The sequence below is a fragment of the Corylus avellana genome, chromosome ca4 (genome assembly GCF_901000735.1).
Source record: "Corylus avellana chromosome ca4, CavTom2PMs-1.0".
Classification (NCBI taxonomy): Eukaryota; Viridiplantae; Streptophyta; class Magnoliopsida; order Fagales; family Betulaceae; genus Corylus; species Corylus avellana.
In genome coordinates this window covers 4,891,140-4,911,747 of record NC_081544.1, presented here as the reverse complement: position 1 = coordinate 4,911,747, position 20,608 = coordinate 4,891,140, and the positions used below count along the sequence as shown (strand labels likewise).

General features: G+C 36.2%; 3 protein-coding genes across 5 annotated transcripts; 1 reads left to right on the top strand and 2 right to left on the bottom strand.

Moving 5' to 3' along the window:
* Positions 1-252: 252 nt before the first annotated feature.
* On the bottom strand, positions 253-9,655 carry LOC132177579 (LL-diaminopimelate aminotransferase, chloroplastic-like). The gene is made up of 10 exons (XM_059589954.1): positions 9,523-9,655; positions 9,266-9,345; positions 8,064-8,131; positions 6,798-6,914; positions 5,063-5,125; positions 4,269-4,373; positions 4,016-4,066; positions 2,322-2,642; positions 972-1,178; positions 253-753 (listed from the first exon to the last, which is right to left on the bottom strand). The coding sequence occupies exons 1-10, from the start codon at positions 9,600-9,602 to the stop codon at positions 460-462; spliced, it is 1,386 nt and encodes a 461-aa protein (XP_059445937.1). The 5' UTR covers positions 9,603-9,655; the 3' UTR covers positions 253-459.
* Positions 9,656-9,797: 142 nt separating this feature from the next.
* LOC132177037 (uncharacterized) lies at positions 9,798-13,544 on the top strand. 3 transcript variants are annotated; one of them, XM_059589243.1, is made up of 5 exons: positions 9,798-9,999; positions 11,431-11,604; positions 12,605-12,860; positions 12,984-13,304; positions 13,395-13,543. In XM_059589243.1, the coding sequence occupies exons 2-5, from the start codon at positions 11,436-11,438 to the stop codon at positions 13,477-13,479; spliced, it is 831 nt and encodes a 276-aa protein (XP_059445226.1). In that variant the 5' UTR covers positions 9,798-9,999; positions 11,431-11,435; the 3' UTR covers positions 13,480-13,543. The 3 variants fall into 3 exon arrangements, with proteins under 3 accessions (XP_059445226.1, XP_059445228.1, XP_059445227.1); XM_059589244.1 differs by having other exon boundaries at positions 9,918-9,999; positions 11,436-11,604; positions 13,395-13,544; XM_059589245.1 differs by having other exon boundaries at positions 9,799-9,999; positions 12,984-13,472.
* Positions 13,545-13,758: 214 nt separating this feature from the next.
* LOC132177036 (DUF21 domain-containing protein At2g14520-like) lies at positions 13,759-19,381 on the bottom strand. Its single transcript, XM_059589242.1, has 11 exons — positions 18,808-19,381; positions 16,880-16,956; positions 16,700-16,783; positions 16,256-16,369; positions 16,074-16,160; positions 15,672-15,811; positions 15,492-15,579; positions 14,852-14,925; positions 14,595-14,716; positions 14,186-14,451; positions 13,759-14,103 (listed from the first exon to the last, which is right to left on the bottom strand). The coding sequence occupies exons 1-11, from the start codon at positions 18,983-18,985 to the stop codon at positions 14,059-14,061; spliced, it is 1,275 nt and encodes a 424-aa protein (XP_059445225.1). The 5' UTR covers positions 18,986-19,381; the 3' UTR covers positions 13,759-14,058.
* Positions 19,382-20,608: the final 1,227 nt, after the last annotated feature.

The following is a 20,608-nucleotide window of genomic DNA, read 5'->3' as shown; positions in this document are numbered from 1 at the left end:
AAAAGCCTTTATGGTTTTAAAAAATACCAATTTAAAAAAACGCAATTTTTAAAATCGTATTTATTAAAATCGCAATCCTAAACGGATTCTAAGTTGAATTGAAAACCAAGTAAATTCTCCTGACATGGCAAGAGTTGCATCGGATTTTTAGTACTTTTTTTATTTTGGTGATGCTATTCCGTAAAAATCGTAATTCCACTAATCATGTTTTCAAAGCTCGAAAGAATCAAATTAACTTCTTGTCAACACCTCTTTCTCTCTTTCATTAGAACATTTGCTTTCAGTTTAAAATGATAAAATGAAATCTACATCAGAAGTAAACTCTATTTCTCTACAACTGATGAAATGATTCTGCAATCTATATAAATAACAATCCAAAATACAGAACATGCTCAGGTCTTACTATTGCAGAAATCAAATAGAAGAATGCAGGAAGCTGAAACCAGTTGGATCCTTGGCTCACTTGTATAGCTGCTTGAATCTTTTACAAGCTTCTAAAACATTGCTCCGGTGACCAAAGGCACTAACCCTGATGAACCCTTCGCCGGCAGGTCCAAAGCCACTGCCAGGGGTAGTAACGACGTGAGTTTTCTCCAGAATCTCACTGAATACATCCCATGAACTGCGGCCAGGAAAGTGAACCCACACATATGGTGCATTCTTCCCTCCATATACATTGAACCCAAGTGAATTAAATGTCTCCACTATTATGTCAGTATTTTCCTTGTAGAAACCGATCACTTCATGCATTGCCTGAAAAAAAAATACAAATCAACAGATCTAGTTATATCTGGATTTCATAACATTTTGCTGTCCGTTTGCGTAGAAAAGCGGAAGATGAAAGTAAATAGATAATGAAAAGAAACGAATTTATAATTTAAAAAACGGGATTTAAGGTGACAAAGATTCAATTTTTTTTTTTTTGGTATGTATTAGTAACTAATCAAGAAAATGAGACCCAAAAAAAAGACCTTAAGGCCCTCTGGTGAAAGGCAAGCTAGACCACCAGCTTGGGCAATGTTGGATGCACCATTGAAGCAAGTACAAACAATACGGTTGAAGTCCTTGGCTACAGGAAATCCATCGGAAAATAGCAGCTGCTTTGGAACTGCAGTCCAACCCAGACGAACTCCAGTGAACCCGGCATACTTGCTAAATGATGACGTCTCAATGGCAACCTGCAATGCTCATATTTATACTACAAAGTCATATATTTATGAAAATAGAAGTCCGCAGCTTTGAAAGGGGAAAATATAGATTAACCCCTCTCTTAACCATAATAAGTACTCTCGTTGCACTCAAATCACAAATCACTGTACCAAAAAAAAAAAAAAAAGATTATTGAAAAACAATAGTTGCAGTTATAAGTGAATCAACTCAGTGGCACAACAAACAGGAACAGACTGGAAGGAAGTTTTAGTGATGGCATTTCGCAGGTCTGCCGTAATGTATTTGGATGCAGAAGATGAAAAATGGCCCCATTCAAAGGTAACATGGGATATAAATCAGGATAAATTGGAAAATTTTGAAACTTTATGGAAGAACTGAGATCCTGAACTGTATTCTAGTGGGATAACTTAGGTGTTGACCTCTAACCTTGCCTAGCAAGAGAAATATGGGGTGATAATGACTACTTTCCACAAAAATATTTTTTGAACTTCCTTTCTGATGCTTAGCAATAAATACACTAAATGCTTTGAAAAATATAATGCAATCATTCAATACGTCACTTCCATAGGATGTCCCAACCTTACCCTTGAAACATATACAATTACTGCCATTTAAGTACAGATTTTGAACTCGAGAAAGAAAAAAATTTCAAAGCAATTAATGTTATATCAATTTTATTAGAGGTGAATTTCTTAATGTGGCATTTGGAGAGAAAGGAATCAGCGTTTCTTTGAGGACTGCAAGTCCAATGTGCATGTGTAAAGTCCTCTGTTTTGAGATCTCTCTTAATTTGGGCGGTAGTTTATGTTCCTAATTTCTGTTCTTTGAATATGTTAGATCTTGTTTACTTTTTAGATTGTAGAAGCTTTAGGGTAATTGTTTCTTTTGTATACTTTTTGTGTACGAGAGCATTAATCTTTTCTTTTAATAAAATTATTATCCACTAAAAAAAAAAAACTAGAGAGGCATTTCAAAATAAAATAAATAAAAATAAATAAAAAATTGTATATTATGTGAGGAAACTACACTGCATCTCACAGAGTCAACCAACATATGTAAGGATAAGAAATAGAAAAAAATAAATAAATAAGAATCCAAGTGCAGATTTGCATGCAAGAAATCTAAAAACGAATTTTCATAACCAAAGTTACCTCTTTAGCTCCAGGAATTTCGAAGATGGTGTGGGGGAGGCCCTCTGATGAATACATGGCATATGCAGAATCATACACAATGATTGACCCATTGTCCTTAGCAAACTTTACCAGCTGGGTCAGTTGCTCCCTGGTTGCAGCAGCACCAGTAGGATTGTTTGGTGAACAGAAAAATATGATATCCGTTCGAGAAACACTCGATAAATCAGGAAAGAAACCATTCTCTGGAGTACACTTCATATATTCAATGCCTCCAAACTTTTGGTCATCCTTCTGAAACAGTCCAGTCTGGCCCATGATAACACCTGAGTCTACATAAACCTGCACTTCCACACATTTCTAATAAGAAACTGATACTGCACAACTTTAAAACCTTTAACCCTATAAAAACACTTGCATGCGATGCTACTAATATCTTATCCAACAGATTAGCCCGATGAAGAAAATCATTGTTTTTCCATTTTGCTGAAAGCAAGGTATGTTCAATATGGTTGAAATTGTGAATCAGCATGCTCAAACAACCATCCCCTTCTTCAGGACTTGCATCTAAGAGGTAAGATCATCTAACCAACAATCCAAGTCAATTTTCGAAATCAGAAGGTAGCCCTAATAAATGGAACCAGAAGTCAGATTTATTGTACTTCTTCTAGACCGTAAGTGACTTAGTACATAGAATCCTCGTATTACTTAAAAAACTAACTTCCCAAGTGAACCTTGTTTTATTCATTTATATAGAATTCTTGTTGCATACCAAAGGGAGGAAAAAAAAAAAAAAAAAACAAACTTACTTCCAAAGGGAACCAACTCTCTGCATGTGTCTCACATGCACTCCCTGTAACAACCTAGAGAAAAGTGCTAGCTACATCTGCGCTATCACTCCAAAAGGACTAGTTAATTTGGAACTTCTCTAGAATTCATTATAAAGCTCAGTTTCACTTACTGACTAGGCAATGTAAAATTTAGCACCCATGACTATCTTTATTAACCACCCACTCTATATGACCTTTTTCTCATCTTCCCAATATGGGACCGGAGTGTTACAAACTCCCCCTTTTAAATTTCTGACGTCCTCATCAGGGCCACATCATGCAGTGCTTCGATACCACATGACCTGACGTTACTAGGTGGTTTTGATACTATCTGTAATGATCTAGGGAAAAGCGCTAGCCACATCTGCGCTAGCCACATCTGCGCTATCACTCCAAAAGGACTAATCAATTTGAAGCTTCTCTATAATTCATTATAAAGCCCAGTTTCATCTAGTAACTAGGCAATGTGAGACTTAACACTCATAACTATCTTTATAAGTCACCTACTCTATGTGGCTTCTTTTCATCTTCCCAATATGGGACTGGGGTGCTACACCCCGACACTTTTTGCATAAGATATTGCATAGGTGTTCAAAGAAACACGGTATTGTTGATAGTTTATAAAACATGTAAGCCTCTGACTGGTAACTTCATGCCAAAAAGAAAAAGAAAAAAAATAGTAACTATAAGAATAAAAAAATAGTCATAAACCATTACCATATGACAAAATAAAATGACGACCAAATGATTGTTGACAAGATCAACTCAGACTTTTTCACTTGATACATATATCAATGAAAATAGATAATTTATAAAGAAAAAGGAAGACGAGTCAAATGCAACTGGATAATAAATTTTCTTTTATTTTGTAGAAGAATAAATTACCGGGTATGATGGGTCTTGCACTGCTATTGTAACATTAGCTCCAAAAACAACCTGCCAAGAGTAGAAAGAAAGCAAATTCAAATAGAGTTAAAGTGAAAAACCATTAATAATGAGCCATATTATCTTTAAGCTTCCAACAACAGAGCATCATGCATTGACGGTAGACAAAAACATCAGCGCATGCAAACAAATAAAAATGAAGGCAAAGACTAAAGAAAGGAATTCAAAATGACATGAAAAAAAGTGAATAAACCTGAAGGCGGGATAAATCACATTTAGCACCATCTGAAACAAATATATCATCTTCCTCTATACCAAGGTTTCTATAAAATGTTGAAGCAATTGCAGCTCTCAAAGCCTGTACAGATCAGCAACAATGTTAGCCTCCAGCAATCATGAAGTTTATCATCAAAAGGAAATGGAAATCTCAATTAAATCTCAAATAAGAAAGGCTCATAAAAACTAGGAGGCATTGCTAATCTGCTATTAGTTGTGTCTCGATTCTAAGCTTGATCAAATCAGTTATGAACCTAGAGGAGGGTTGTCTGAGGTCAACAGACAGCAAAGAAAAATCAGCCAAAGCTTAATCAGCATCAATCCTGATATTTTGAGAGGTAAATGGCAACAAAAAAGAACTTTTGTATACATTAACGGATTAACCAACAGTAAGAAGCACAAAAAAATATTTGACCATAAGAAAATTGTTGTATGACCATTCACAATAACTTTCTAAAGAAACCACTTTAGTTTCCAATCATCCAATTGAATTCTAGATCAATCGTTGTATTATGAATAGTGCCCATGCATGTTTTCAAGTTCTCATTCAGTCTGAATGATGATGCCATATGAACATGCAAGGGAAACTCTGCATCTTCAGCACATAATTTTGATACATTAGTATTTAGTCATCACCAATAACGGGAGTATATATTGACTTTGAGACAAACTTATAAACATGAGAACCCAGTTTGTAATAGAAGTAACTACAATTAACAGAGAAGTTCAACTCCATGAAACAGTCAAATAGGAATCAAGAATGCCACGTACCTTTTCACCCTGCTCAGCTCCATAACCACTGTAACCCTCAAGTGTTGACAATGCACGTGATCTCTGCCAAAACAAGAACGATTTGAATCAGTAGTTGAACAAGCAACGATTATGTTCAATCAGAAACCAGATAAGATGTAAAACTGTGTGAAATTTCACAAAGACATACAAGAACATGACTATGGAATAGATTCAATTATGTCAAGTTAATGGCGCCCCTAAAAATCTTGTTTGGGTCAGTACTTGAGCAAGGATTCTGTAAGTTTAAAAAATAGACTTTAATTCTAGTTAGTAATTAGGAGGGAGAGAGAGATTAAGCTTCATAAATTACACATCTCTCCCAGCTGCCAAACTGCTTTTGTTGTTTTCTTTCATATTTGTTATTCCAATCAACAAAATTGGTTAATAGAAACATTTTGAAAGCGAGAAAAATATAAGGAACCATAGAAACAGAAGATTTCCTTTTTCTTTTTTTTTTGATAGGTAATAAGGAGTTTTATTGAAAAAGAAAAAGGGAAGAAAAAAAACAGAAGATTTCCTTATACAGAAGAGAGAGGAAAAAAAGAATAGAACAAAACCAGGAGCAAAAAAACCCCAAAGAAAACAGCATCTAAGGAGGTTAAAATTCTTCCAGCCATCCCATAATAAAGGCACCATCAGTGCTCAAATTTTAACCTTGACACAAGCATGGGCCCTAATTGACTTTAAATTGGAGATCGTAAGCAATATGAAGATTGGAGATGTCCAATTAAACTCCTCTAATTTGAGATTATGATAGAATTGGGCCCAAGACCCCAATTAAGAGATTATAACCAACATCAGGCAGGGTGTGATGTCTCAAAAAGTTCTTGTTGGAGATGTCCAAATAGGCAATGCAATGCTTAACCTCAAAACAAGCAGCAGTCCACATTGAGGAAAGGGCATTAATTCTATCCCACATAAATGTGATGAAGCCTCACTTGTATTCAAGGGTTACGTTCTTTATTTCTTTCCATATATCCAAGATCACTTTTCAAAAAGCGTCACAAAGAATTCCATATTCAACACCCACAAAGAAATACAGAGCAACTCACAAATATGGTAACAAAATGACTTCATACCCTAACAGATAATCTAGTAGTCATTCACCATGCACAATTCTATGCCTCATTAAAAGAATTATGACTATCTTCTGCACAATTCTATGCCTCATTAAAAGAATTGTGACTATCTTCTCTTCATAAAAGATAACAGGGATTAACTGTGTACATATCAATAGTCCAAAGCTAAGGCCTTAAGTTTCTTTTCCTGAGTGACAGAAGTTTGGGCAGAATATCCTTATTAATAAACTTAAGGAAAAACAAACAAGTAGACTAGACTACAGTGAGATATTTAAAGAATAAAATGCACTTGTAAAAAAAAAAAAAAAAAAGCACAAACGGATCATAAAATTCAAGACAATTTAGAAAAACCAGTAACAAAAACAAATTTAAGATTAAGAATAGAAGAAAACTATTTTGATCAAATAGTCATGCATCAGCCACACACCACTCCAAAGATTTGTCATCCTCAATACACAAAACTTGAAATTTTCTATGTCCAGAATATAGAGAAATACATACCTATGACCTGCTGAAAAGGATAGTGCAAAAAGAGCAAGAAAAACATCAAGAAATAAAAACAGATATACTTTTGATGTTAACAAGCAGAAACTTCAAACACCAGGAATAAGGGGAGAAGGGTTAAGCAGTTATACCATTTCCATTGCAGAAGTTATAACTTCTGGAATAGGCTCAGTAGTGTCACCAATTCCAAGGCTTATCACTTGTGCATCAGGGTACTTCAGCAGATGTGCAGCCCTCCTCCTAGAAATCTATTTTCAAGAAATTATAAGGACAAAAATAGGGTTACCAAAATCCGCGTTTCAAACAAAAATAATAAACATGCGCCTTTTGTGGGTTGGGTGAGGACCAGAGGTGGGGAAGCCACAGAGAGAGATCACTAATACTTTTGGTCTATATGCAACAAATTGTCAAAACATATAACTAAGCAGCATAATATTTTCTCTATTTCCTTGCTTTTCAATTTGTTGGAACAAGAACATGCCCTTACATCAATAAAAAGCAAAAAGAAATTCCAAATCAAGGTGCTAGAGACAACCAAAAAGCCATTATGGTTAACTAGTAACTAGTTAAATCTTGTATGAACTGAAAGCCAAGAAATTGGTCCCCAGAAACAAATGATGCACCATGATACGATGAAGTTGTTGTTTCTAGGTTTACATTTACACTTAACTACTAAAATTTAAATTTTTTTAAGTCCTTTCATGGCCAGAATTTAATATTATTGTATCTAAAAGTGTAGATAATGCCACTTGATAAATATGTTGGCATGCCATTTAAAAAATTTAAATAATATGACATAATCTACACTGTTAGATGCAACAACATTAAATCTTGATCATAACCCCAAGGGGTAGGCCCAAGTGGTGAAGGCCTTGGTCTTGGAGGTTTGCTCCCTTCAAGGTCCAAAGTTCAACACCTCTTGGGCGCAAATAATCCCTTGGGGCCACACACCCTGGTGAAAAGCCAGTGATTTACCCAGTTTCGAATAGAGAAACTCTCAAGGGTGCGGTGCACGGGACCGAGGTTTACTCTGCAAGGGTGGGTCCGAAGGGCCCTGACTTGTAGAGGTTTCCCAATATAAAAATAAATTAAAAAAAAAAAAACATTAAATCTTGACCATAAAATGACTCATCTCCATTTCAAGTGAAATTGAGGGGATCTTTGTTCGTGCTATTAGGGATACTTCAACTTTTACTACAAAGTTCCTTACAAACTAACGTGACAATCCATAATTGGTAAAATGGTTAGTTAATGGCTGACTAGTCAACCATACTCTTAATCATTTCACCAATTATGGTTTTAAAGGGAACTATAATAAAAATTCCTTTGAACGAAGTTTTGGGAACAACATCTAGAGTTTAACAATATAGCAAATAAAAGCACATGACATCACCAACCTCTGGAAAAAGGTAACCTGCTTGAAGTTTTGTCATGTTTGCGTTGCGAGAGACCGTTGTCTTGTAAGCTTCAAAACAAACAGCGAAAAAGTTTAGCAATAATTAAATGTCAAATATCAACAATCGACACAATAGGAAGAGATGCTTCCAATTCCTTTTTTGCTTAATTATTTTTTTCCACAAAAAATTTCCCGAATTTGTGCCTTGAAAAGTTTTCCTACTCTTATGTTTTCCAAAAGGCCTTTTTTAAAAAAAAGAAAGTCAAAAGGCTTCATTTGTGTCTTTTTCTCTTATGCCATCTATTGGAGTAACAAAACTGGTTGATGTGGCACTTTTTTTTATGCTGCAGCATGGTTTGTAAACTAAAAAAACATAATCGGCAACAGCAAAACATTAGTAATGTGGATTGCTAATTCCCCCCACCCCCCCAGTTTGAATAATTTTTTAGGGACTAAACATAACTATACAATTTCCTTTTTATTGGTAAATTACTAATGCATTCGATGGGTCTATAGATTTTCTTTTATTGGTAAGCCCATTACATAGAACTCAGTGGCAGAAAAAGTTATTCTGATTTCAACTAGTACCCTCCAAAACAAACCTTTTACTTGTTTCTAGACCATTCATTTAAACACCATCAAGAGACGTCAATTACGCAAGTATTTAATTGCAAGGAAAAAAAAAAAAAAGATGACCGCATATGCAGGTGTTGTTCATCAAAGATTCTCAAAATCACCACCACAACCACTCCTCCCTAATGCACCATCCATTAGCTATCAACAATTTGAACCTTACACAAGTAATATAGAATAGAAGAACAGACACTGCCCAACCAAACTAGTTACTCAAATCGCTCACAACAAAGTAATGTTTAATGGCCCATCATTCACATTCCGGCAACAATAGCATCAGTAGCACAATAAAGTAATTTTCTACATTTTCATGCTATAAAGAAGACATTGACCCAATGGGGTAGCTCAATTGGCCTCACGAAGCAGAGTCACTAGTTCCTTCCCCTCACTCCCCTTGGGCCAATTACTTGTAAATAAATAAAGAAGAATTTGCATAACAGAAATATAAGCAAAGCGATATGGCCCATAATCATAGTTTAACTCCTACGTAAACTCCCACAAAAAAAAATATATATATATATATATAATGAACTTAAATTGAGCAACCAATTTCCAAAATAAAAATCGCACCAGTCTGAGCTTCCTGAGTCGCCGCCGAAACGCACTTGCAAATGCCGAATCTTTTCGCCGGAAGCGAAACATTCTTAGCTCTGCAGCATAAAAAACCACAAGAATTCAACTAATCTGATTTAAACCACAAATCAGAAATGAAAAGGGTTGATCGGAAGACAAAGACAGGCAAAAACAAGATTAGAACTTCGGGGATTATTGTTTTTTTTTTTTTCCGGCGTTTACTGGGGAGCCAAACAGCGGAAAGAAAATGGTACCTCGAATTGAAGTTGGAATGGGCCAAGAAAGCAGAGGAGGGCGAAGAGATTGAAGTGTAGAGGTTCTGTGTGAGAGACATTTTGAGCTGAGGTTAGAGATCGGCGCTTTTTGATTTTTCAAAAGGATCCGGCATTTATGTGTTACAGTAAAATAAAAACAATCAAGGATTCAGATTTAACCAAAAAAAAATTAACCAAACGTTGTCGTTTTATTCTCACTTGAACGTCCGGTGCAAACGTTGTCGTTCCAAAGCTTCTTCTACGCTTGTTAACGAAGGCAGCGGAGATATAGAGAAAAAGCTTAGAAATTTGTAATTGACGTCCACGCTTTTGGCCGGTGCGAGCTAGGGTTAGGAATTTCTGCGAAACAATTTTCCGATCCGAAGCCAAAAGAGAGGTCGAAGTGGTTCGTTACTCAATTTTCTTTATCGTCTCTACCTTTGTCTTCGCTAATCCACTGTTGCATCGCTCAAGTCGGTGAGTTTTTTTCTTTTTTCTTTTTTTCACTTTTTTTTTTTTGGAAGATTATATGTGCTTCATCTCGTTGAATTTAGGAGAAGAAAAAAATGGGGATTTTTATTGTTCGATTTTTTCGTTTTTGTGTTTAATATTTGCTTCTATGAAGTCTTCGTTTTTTGTGCAAAAATGATGGGGAGTCTATTGATCATTTGTTCCTTCACTGTGAGATCGCTCGATCCTTATGGTACGCTATCTTCAGCCGTTTTGGATTGTCTTGGGTCATGCCTAAGAAGGTGGAGGGATTATTTGCTTGTTGGTGGTCAGGAGGTCGCTCCAAGAGTGGCGTTGTTTGGAAAATGGTTCCTCAATGCATTGTGTGGTGCCTATGGTCAGAAAGGAATGAGAGATGCTTTCAGGATTCTGAGCGATCCTTGGAGGAACTCACGGCCATCTTTTTCCATACCCTCTACTCATGGACAGCGGCTTGACTCGCTCCTTTAGTTATTAGCTTTCTTGATTTTCTTGTTCTTTTCTCTTCTTCAAGTTAGTCGTTTCCCTTGTATACATCCTGTGTTCTGCGCTTTTGATATAAAATATTACTTATAAAAAAAAAAAAAAAAGTCTTCGTTTTTTCTTCAAAAATAAATTTTTGGTGAATAATTTGAGTTGTGACCCTCATTCTCTGTTTGGTAGCGTAGAAAATTTAGGGGAAGGATAGAATCCAACAAATTTTGTTTCTTCTTGGACTAGTGGATGATATTTGAAATGGGTTTTGGAGAAATCGATCAACTATTTGTTCGTTGTGTCTTTGCCTTCTCATTTTGGGTCATTTTGTAATGGAATCACTGTAGATAGTCTGTATAAGCTTCTCCGGTCACAGAATTGGTTACCAATGGCCTAGTAGGTTACTGTTACTGTAGAATTCTGTGATGTGAATTTTTACTCATTCATCCAAAAAATAAAAAAAAATTCTGTGATGTGATTTCTGCAACCTCAGGATGATTTAGGTGTACCTTACTGTCAAATTCTGTGTCAATTTCAGTTCTAGTTCATTTGTTAGGGTGATCAACAAGAAGTTCCAGTCGAGCTAGACTCAGGCCCCAAAAGTGTGCTGATATCTTAGTTTTTGTGGATCTAGCTTGCTTTGACGAATCATGCTGTTTCATTTAAATGCTTTTGTTTTATTTGGTTTGTGTCTTTGCCTTTTGTTGCCTCTTTTAGGAAGCGTTATCCTCCTATTTTTTTTGACTTGCACTTTTTATGAATTCATTTGCTATTACTGAAATTTGAATGTAGTTAGGTTCCAGGAAAACTGATGACAATTTCCTTCTTACTCAAGCTTTCCCCACTTTTTCACTTTAGTGCTACTGCTGCATGTTTATTTGATGGTTAAGGTTATACCGTGCACAAAAAATTTGTTCACTCGTGTTCTGTGAAATTGTTTAACAGGGCAGATGGATCTTGAGACAGAGAACAGAATAGCTGCAATGCTTATGAAAGAAGCAACAGAATTGCGGCGACAAGCAGAGAAGGAAGGTGTGCATGTTTATCTACGACAACCTAATTCACGGTTTCGGCCTAATTCGCGGTTTCTAACTGCAACTGTTCTTGGGGTTCAACAAGGTTAGTTTTGTGATTAATGTATTCATAATGTCGATTTGCTGCCTTGTTAGTGGTGATTTTTAATGCCTTGTGTAAATAAATATTTATGAAACGAATTTGAAGCTTTCATGGGGAAAGGTCATCATTTGCTATGAAAGAGGTCCTTTCCTGCCTTCATCAAAGTTGAGGCAAATTATACTTTCAGGTTCTCTATAACTTAGGCCTTATTGATGTTCAGTAAATTTTTAATCTACTTGAAATATCAACTTGTTATGATCGTAAGTATCTTATATGGCTTAAGTGCAATCTTAACCTTATGTATACAAGTTATTGGGTACCCTCTCCTTGTAAGCCGGTTTTCAAGGATGGTTCTACCTCAGGCCTGTATCATTTGATATTAAATTCAGGTTCCATGTTAAGTTGGGATTAGATGCAACCCATCGAGTATGGGATCGAATGGGTTGCGGCTTTGTGGCCGAGTCATGGAGCGGATGAGCTCAAATAGAACGCTCTCTTAAAAACCAGTTTGCAAGGAATGGGCATCCAAGAGCTTATATATACATGGTTAAGATTGCACTTAAGCCATGTGGAACACTTAGGATCATAACACAACTTAAGCATATAACTCAAGCATGGCAAATATGGAAAAAGGATTAAGAAATTTGTTAGCAAAGAGTTGAGGAAAGCATTGTATAATGCACAAATTTCTATCACTTGGAAGTGTAGGCTATCTTTTGTGGTTGGAGGAACCAGATGATTATGATTATGTTGATTTGGGTAGGCTTTGTTAAATTAATCAGTTGGGAAGGATATACTGGCATATGAAAATTGGGCCTTTGTTTTTCATTGTGGCTTTTATTATGTGTGCACGCCTGACTATCAATCAGTTTGATTTTGATAGTGAAGAATAAGACTAGGGTTGAATAGGCTTTTTCATGTAAATTACTTGTTACAGTTCTTTATATGTTTATGTCATCTGGAATTTGATTTTGATTTTTGATTTTTTTCTCTTTTTAATTAGCAAATCGAGCTGTGGAAGTGAATGAGATGTGGCGATCCCGGCAGAAAGAAATAGAGCTGGATGATAGGCTTAAAGGCCGATCTAGAGGTGGGAGTAGTGGGGGCAGCAGCCATAGGGACCATGACGCTGCAAGCCAAAGTAAGAGGCCTCCCATATATGTCAATGATGCCGGTGCTTCATGCTCATCAAGCGAAAGAGTATACGAGAGTGGCGATTCAAGGGAAGATGAAGAGCTTGAGAAGTTTCTACACTCAAGGTCATAATTTATGCTCTTTGTGCAAGTGTGTGTGCTCATGCTTGTGCGCATGCACTCAATTTCAAAATAAGTATGTCAATATGACTGACTGTTTGACATGAATGTGTTCTTCCTTGGTGGCAGGGTCAAACGTGGCAGAGGTGGTGTAGGCCCAAGGATGGATGAAACGGGTCCATACCTTCCGCCGTGTCCAGATTCGAGGGAAGAACTGTCAACAAGCCCCGATGTATGGAAACGCCATGTGGTATACGGTCCCGAGAAGCCGTCTTCACTAAAGACATGTGATTCATCGGAAGAGGAGCTTTACGAGGAAAAGCGGAAGAAGAGAAAGAAGGTTCGCCCAGGGAGCTCCGACAAGCAGCACTCAAGGAAGCACAGAGCCAAAGATAAGTATAAGGATATGAAAAAGAAAAGCAAGGATGAGAAAAGAAACAAACATCACAAGTAAGGGCTGTTTTGTATTGCGCTGCTGTTGTGTGTCAATGGTCACAAGTTAATTTTTATCAATTTGAATGAAAATCCTTATTTGTACAGAATTGATTTTCACAATTATAGAATTAAGGAATTCAATTGGAGCACATTGGGGTGGAGTCGGAGCACCGTTAACCAAAAGACGTAGAATGCATATTGTGATTAATCTGTGAATTTTTCTGTGTAAGCTTCCAAAGTCACTTGAGTGCGGAATTTGCTAAAGTGGAATTCGACAAATAATTATTTCACAATAGCGACGTGACGCCCCAATCTAACCCTTGAAATTTTTTATTTTTTTATTTTTTAACAATGATTAATCCAAGAGTTAGTTAAAACTACCACATTTAAAATAATGCTAAAAAGCTATGCTTTCATCCCACAATTATTTTACAATATTGTCATAACATCCTCAACCAATTTTTGGATAAGTCATTGTAATTTTCTCGGATTTTCATAAACTTTGGCTATCATAATACAATGATCGGAAGATGCAATTCGCAGAGTGCATCAAGTCATACTCGCAAAGCTCATATGATATGAGAGTACAACAAATTATACATTCCTTTTCTCACTTCATCAACCTTCATCTGCTTTTAGTACAGTTCAAGCACAGTCCTTAAACGTCATATGGTGATTTTTCAAGTTTTTAACAAGAGCTTTACAGGCCAACTATCAAAACAAAAAACTAACAAATTTGTTGTGATTATTCAACTTGGGAAAGCTAGTGTTATGAGTCTTCGAAATGGTGATCCGTCTCATCAAAGATCTCCTCCTACACAATGCCAAATTGATGTGAGAGGCCATCTATGAGAAATTGTTGAAACAAAATAACAAAATCGGAAATTAACTTGTACCTGTAAAAGCTCTTCAATGACATCTTCCATTGTTATTACGCCAACAGCTTCTTCTTCCGGGAGCTTTGGGAGCGGATTGCCATCTATCTGCAGGATGTCAGAGTACATGTCCTTTGACCACTTCTTGCTCCTAGAACCGCCCCTATATGAATTATTTGCACCATTGGTAAAGCTCTTCCACTTCTGGAGTGATCTCTTGCTCTTCAAAGTCTTCTCTTGGGAAAGCTTTTCACCATCAATACTTATTTTCACTTCTTTCACTTGATCTGTTTGAAGAGAGAGAGAGAGAGAGAGCAGTTATTGTTGAACAATATAGAAAGAAAAGAATGTGTCATATAGCTAATTGGAAGACAAGTTTTAGCCCGAGGAAAACTTTCCAAGGCAGCTGAGATATGAGGTTGGTTCCTACTTTCAGGAGGGTTGCCAGGGTCCTCTACTGCCTCGTTGCACCGTCTTACAACAACAGCCATGTGGCTGTGACCTTTTTGAAACTCATTCAATATGTCATATAAGGGCAAAGTCTCTGGCACCCTATACCACAGAAATATGCCAAACATCAGTTTCTGAGTTATATGACGCACGTCAAGTGCTTCTAAAAGAAATTAAATGGGCACTTTCAACAGACCCACATCAGATGTGACCTTCCTTTCAACCAATACAAGGTACCTTGGAATCCTGCGTATAGTGACGCTCTTTACCGGCACTTCATCCTCTGGGTGAATTGCTAACAAGTTCTTGACCTACAATATTATAATATAAATGTTTAACAAAAGCTTGAAGCACCTAAAAGTAGCATGAAATATAACATACATCAAGACAGATAAAAGTATAAAAAAATTGATAGATCAATGGATAAATTGTTAAACAAGATACATAAAAGCATTTTGATTTTGCTATGCTAACCACTCAAATGGATTCTAGATCTGCACAATATTAATTATATTTTTATATGGGGGGAAAGAACAGATAACCAACGTTGATGAAGAGGCAACCTCTTCACATTTCCTCTTGGGTAAGTCCCTCTTTACAAATCCACTAATTATTCTAAACCATTCATTTAATAAATCCCTTTGTTTTGATAACCTTTGATTTGTTTTTACAAATCCACTTATACCAATTTAATAAGTCCTGTCCACCTCACCCCATTCCTTTACCACTACTATTCAAACATCCTAGCAACACTTCCCTTCATTTATTATCAACAGTGATCCCTGACAATTGTGTACATAATCATCCCATATAAAATGAAAATGAAAACAGAAACTCTTCAATACTTGAGCATAAAAAAAAGTGGTAAACAGTATACCAAGATAAGTCCAATTATGTTTGTACATTCCTCATAATAAACTGGCACTCTGCTATGCCCTTTTTCCAATATTAGATTCATCAAATCCCTGCATGATAAGAAATATTTCCAATAATTAAAAGAAGGCAACAACTGGTGCAATACGAATTTTCTGGTTTATACTTTCCAAAAATTTCACACCTGTCAAGCTTGGCATTGATATCAATTGCAAAAGTATCAGCTATAGGAGTCATGGCATCACCAGCAGTTTTTTCACTGAGCTCAAGTGCTCCAGCAATAATTGTTGTCTCATCATGTGTCAGTTCTCCGCCTTTTCCAGCCTAACCAGCCAAGCATAAGATTGTAAAGTGGAGTGTGTTAGTGGAATGGAGCAGGAAGGTTTAGGCAAAGGATAACATCACAATAATTGCACAAGATAAGTTTGAGGGACATTTAGGAGAAAGCTAACAAGCGCAGGATATATTGCATGACAAGTAAGACTAGCATATTAAACAACTGGAGTACATAACCTTGGAAAATGAAAATATGGGTTGTGAGAAAAAAAGATTTGCAATTAATTTGGAATTGTATAGTTAAACACACCTCGTTGCCATGAAAATTTACAAGTGTTTTCAACTCAGCTCTGCGAAAAAGAGCTACATGCCCATGTCCCAGCAGAAAGTCTAATAGCTGGAAATGCACATAAAACATAAATAGTCAAGAAAATCGAACAATAATTCACTAATTGCTAACATAAACAGATTAAAGTGGTCAGCATGTATCACCTTGCTGATTGGAAATGCGACAGGATAGCAGATCCAGACAAGAACGCGGACAAATGGTGCCACAGTCGCACCAATTGCTAAACCATACCGAGAACAAACAGATTGGGGTATGATCTGCTTGCACAAGTAAAAAGAAATTACTGAACTCAGACACATCGTGTTGGCTTCACTAACAGCGTGAAACATACATATCAAAGGGGCAAGGTAAAATAGCCAGACTAAACATAAATTCAATTCTTTTGAGTAGCTTTTCTTTGGCAAATAATATGGATAAAAATTTTCACATATCCCATATATGTTGCACTGATTGTGGGAGGAAGCTGCGAACAATTTTTCCATATATGCAAGCAACAAGCAACCAAGCAAGTCAGACAGACAAACTTAAACTGCCTGTCCTGGATTAGCTTTCTTAAAAACTCAAATAATGTCAGATAAATACCTCACCTCACCGAACAGAAGAATCAATGTCACCGAAATCAGAATAGCACCCCATGCTGTAACCAGACTATCAAGAAAAATGGGAAGCGCCTGGCAAAAGGAAGAATGATTTCAAACGCTAATCTTTCTTGATACATTATGCATGTAAGTAAAATCCTTGTTCAGTAAAATCTCAACAATACGTACCTCCATGGAAGCAGCATTGCAAATAAGGAGGGTGCAAAGTAATAAATGCTGATTTTTTACCACTGGCAATATCTTCGCTATAATAGCATAGTACAAAAAGTTAGTATAAAGTCTACAACCACCAAAGTACTGTCACTTAAACAAAATCATTCAGATGCATTTTCATTTGACTAGTTAAAAAGCACCATTTGACTGGTAAGTATACGTCTTTCTACTTGTTTGTTTGACCCTGCTAACACAGGACATACATTAACAATGAAAGACCATTTTTCTTCTTCCAAGATGGACTATTTGGTTTTGCCAAGTCAGTCTTTGCTCTTTCACTTCAACTGTGTCATGTTCGTGTAGAGATGATTCATGCAAATTCACAATCAAGAATGTGCCACATTTTTATGTATCAGATATACACTTAGTAAAAATGAAAGTTTATTAGAAAAGAGTCTCAAGTGTACACATTAAACACATCTCACAATGTAGATGAAGTAAGAGTCGAACAGCAAGAAGACTATATGTTAAATTCAGCGTTTTCATTTTGCACTAATGTTGTCCTCAATTATATAAATATAGTAAATCTTTCAGATAAGGGAGAACAGTCAAAGACATATTTCCACCACCTAAATAGCAACCATTTCAATCATTGCTCCAAAATCCTGTTCAAATTAGACTTTCTTTGATATAGTTTCTGTTAAAGTGTTGATTAAGTAATTAAATTTATCTCTTCCTACTAGCTTAAGCTTTTGGGATAAGTGGTAATTTAATATGGTATTAGAGCCAAAGGTCCTGGGATCGAACCTTGACTCCGTCAAATCACCCCCCTTTAAATTAAATATTTCATGTGTTGGGCCTCACCTATTAAAAGGGAGATTGAGCCCACACGTGAAGAAGAGTGTTAAAGTGTTGATTAAGTGATTAAATTTATCTCTTCCTACTAGCTTAAGCTTTTGGGACAATTGGTGATTTAACAGTTTCCTAAGTGCAACATTCCATATATTAACCTATCCTGAAACGATCAGAAACTCTAAGACATATTATGCATTATTTTTTTCCAGCTCACTCAAAATTCCTAAAATCAGAAGACCTTAGTTTATGTCTAATGTAATGGAGTCAAAGCATGGATTGATCTGCAAAAGCAGATGTTGATTTCAGTCACAGCAAGCTAACACACAAGCAAGAACTTTTTCTAATGATTTTCAAAACCTCCTAACTACACAATTCACAAACTCATGAATAGAGTACGTCCTATCCAATCGCTATAAGATTGATTACTGACTGCTATTATTACTGATTAAACAAAACCACTCAACGGAGAGAAATATAAAAGCATGAAAATGTGTTCAGATCCTGGGAATAATTTAGAACCCCAATAACAATTCAAAGATTCAACTTTTTTTGTTTATCTCAGACGCCAAATAATGCTACTGTGAACCAGAATAATATGTGACGTTTATGTCCCAAATTCAGTACCGTTAATCAATTATGATATTCTTCAAAAATTATCTTAAAAATTTTTAAAAGAAAGCAGAAAAAGAATTCGTAATTCCATAGTTGCAATGTTAGGACTACATGGCAGAAATGCCTACGGTAAGATTTCAAAAAAAGAGTGCAGTCAGTTATATCCGAGCAGCCAAAAAAAAAAAAAAAGAGGTAGAAAATATTCAATTTCTAATCCTTCTCACCAAACAGTGACCTTTTCTGTTTGGTTGCCAAGAAAACGAACAGAAAAGTAATCTAAAAAGCGCAGACCAACAAAGGCAAGCAATTAACTTGAGTTTCACTTTCGTAACAATTAGCACATACTTAGGTCCCACACAATCAAAAACTCAACCATTCAAAATTTCCCCTCCTTACTCATTTCCTCTTCTCGAATTTTCTCAGCAACCAAACGTTACATCAAACTCAATTGAATTACAAAAAACAAAAAAAAGTACCGGCGTATTTGCGATCCTTAGGGGTTCCAGACTTGGCGAGGACCTCGAGATCGACAAGACTCATCGACATGAGCCCTAAGGTGAGCCCTGACATCAACCCGGCGAACACCACCAAGAACACGATTATCAATATGTGCAAGAAAAAATTCGATCCGCAACATCTGTACTCCACCGCCATTCAAATCCCTCCTCTCTCTCTCTCTCTCTCTCTCTCTCTCTCTCGCTTCAGCTCCACCACCAAGCACAAACTTTAAACTCAGAAACAATCAGGCCGCAGCAACCTCCTCCGTTGCCGAACCTTCCCGAATTCAAATGGAGATTCCAGAGGGAGAGAGACAGGAATTTATAGAAAGCGTCTTATGCGTATGTAATGCGCTTATGTATATAACATATACGTATACGTATACGTATACGGAGAGAGAGAGAGAGAGAGAGAGAGAGAGAGAGAGAGTTAACGCCGGCGAACAAAGGGACGGGGAATTGGACGGCGGTTAATTTTCGGGACCGATGGCCAACGGGTTTTGCGGAGGATGCGGGGTCCAACTCACTCTAAAGTAGTGTCGAGATCATCCATTTTCACCGTCAGAGAGGGTGTATGATTTTGTCGTCATCGTTATCAGTGGATGGTAGGGTCCACTTAAGCAGGGGTGTAGCGTATAATTAATAATTGTGAAGAGAGTTGGGGTAGTGTGGTAAATAATCGAATGAATCATTTGGGTCTCTGATCTTCACATTTTTCAGGATCAATGTCGGTTGCAAGTAGACGGCAAATATCAATCATTAATAATAGTTGCAATTTTTATATAATCCTACCCGATACGAAATTATCAAATTATCAAAAAAAGTTTAATCTATTTAATTAAAATAATCGTAACAAATGATTAAAAAAATATTTTTTATTTAAATATTTGTTGAGTCAAATGGAAGAGCTTTATCCTCCAAATGTTTGAAAAACAATATGAAATTTACATGTTCTCCTCCTCTCCAATTCAATCAATAAAAATAATTGTGTCCATCTTTTTTAATAACATGTGAGATCTCTTTAAAAAAATAATAATAAAATAACATATGAGATGCATATGAGTTTTTAGTAAAATTTATTCCAACTTTATTTCTATTATTAAAAAAATATGTAGACCTAGTTTAAAAGAAAATTCTTTTTCCAAAATAATTGATGGGATGGACTATCTTACACAACATTGTAGATTGACTTTTGCCTCAAAAGATGCATGTGAGATTGTGTAACACCCCGTAAAAATTAATTAACTGGTAATTGATCTCATGGTTCGTCTCTCAGCCTTATCCCTCACGAGACAAGACTCAAGGATTTTAACATCTCCTAAACGAGAGAATACAATGGAAGACTTTAACTACAGGAATAATAAAGTAACAACTATATACCACAATCAAGATAACCAGAGTAAAGATAAACATCATAACATAGATAAATATCCCAAATCAAGATAACCAGAGTAAAAATAAACACCATAGCATATATAGATCTCCCAAATGTGCTGGTCAAAGACCGATCATCAAAATATAGGTTACAAACCAAGATAGTTGTATGAATATAGGATAATAAAATCAATGCCTAATCTTAAGTAAATCCAACATAATTACTATCTCTATCATCTCTGTCCGGGTGGATCCTCCTAGCTCAAATCCAACATGGACTTGAGCCATGCTAGGTCAAAATCCTCAAAAATGACCTAGATCAGGTCCTAGGCCACCACCATGATTTTGTCCAAAGACATCCCCCTCTATGGTAGCTAAATCGCTCAATTTATTCATAATGGATGGG

Excerpts from the sequence above, each read along its gene's own strand:
- LOC132177579 (XM_059589954.1), bottom strand. The coding sequence starts at position 9,602 with ATGTCTCTCACACAGAACCTCTACACTTCAATCTCTTCGCCCTCCTCT. Across the intron at positions 9,346-9,522 it reads CATTCCAACTTCAATTCGAG|AGCTAAGAATGTTTCGCTTC; the intron begins GTACCATTTTCT and ends TTTATGCTGCAG. Across the intron at positions 1,179-2,321 it reads AAATTCCTGGAGCTAAAGAG|GTTGCCATTGAGACGTCATC; the intron begins GTAACTTTGGTT and ends TGAGCATTGCAG.
- LOC132177037 (XM_059589244.1), top strand. The coding sequence starts at position 11,436 with ATGGATCTTGAGACAGAGAACAGAATAGCTGCAATGCTTATGAAAGAA. Across the intron at positions 11,605-12,604 it reads TGTTCTTGGGGTTCAACAAG|CAAATCGAGCTGTGGAAGTG; the intron begins GTTAGTTTTGTG and ends CTTTTTAATTAG. Across the intron at positions 12,861-12,983 it reads GAGAAGTTTCTACACTCAAG|GGTCAAACGTGGCAGAGGTG; the intron begins GTCATAATTTAT and ends CCTTGGTGGCAG.
- LOC132177036 (XM_059589242.1), bottom strand. The coding sequence starts at position 18,985 with ATGGCGGTGGAGTACAGATGTTGCGGATCGAATTTTTTCTTGCACATA. Across the intron at positions 16,370-16,699 it reads TGATTCTTCTGTTCGGTGAG|ATCATACCCCAATCTGTTTG; the intron begins GTGAGGTATTTA and ends TTGTGCAAGCAG. Across the intron at positions 16,161-16,255 it reads TCGCATTTCCAATCAGCAAG|CTATTAGACTTTCTGCTGGG; the intron begins GTGATACATGCT and ends GTGCATTTCCAG.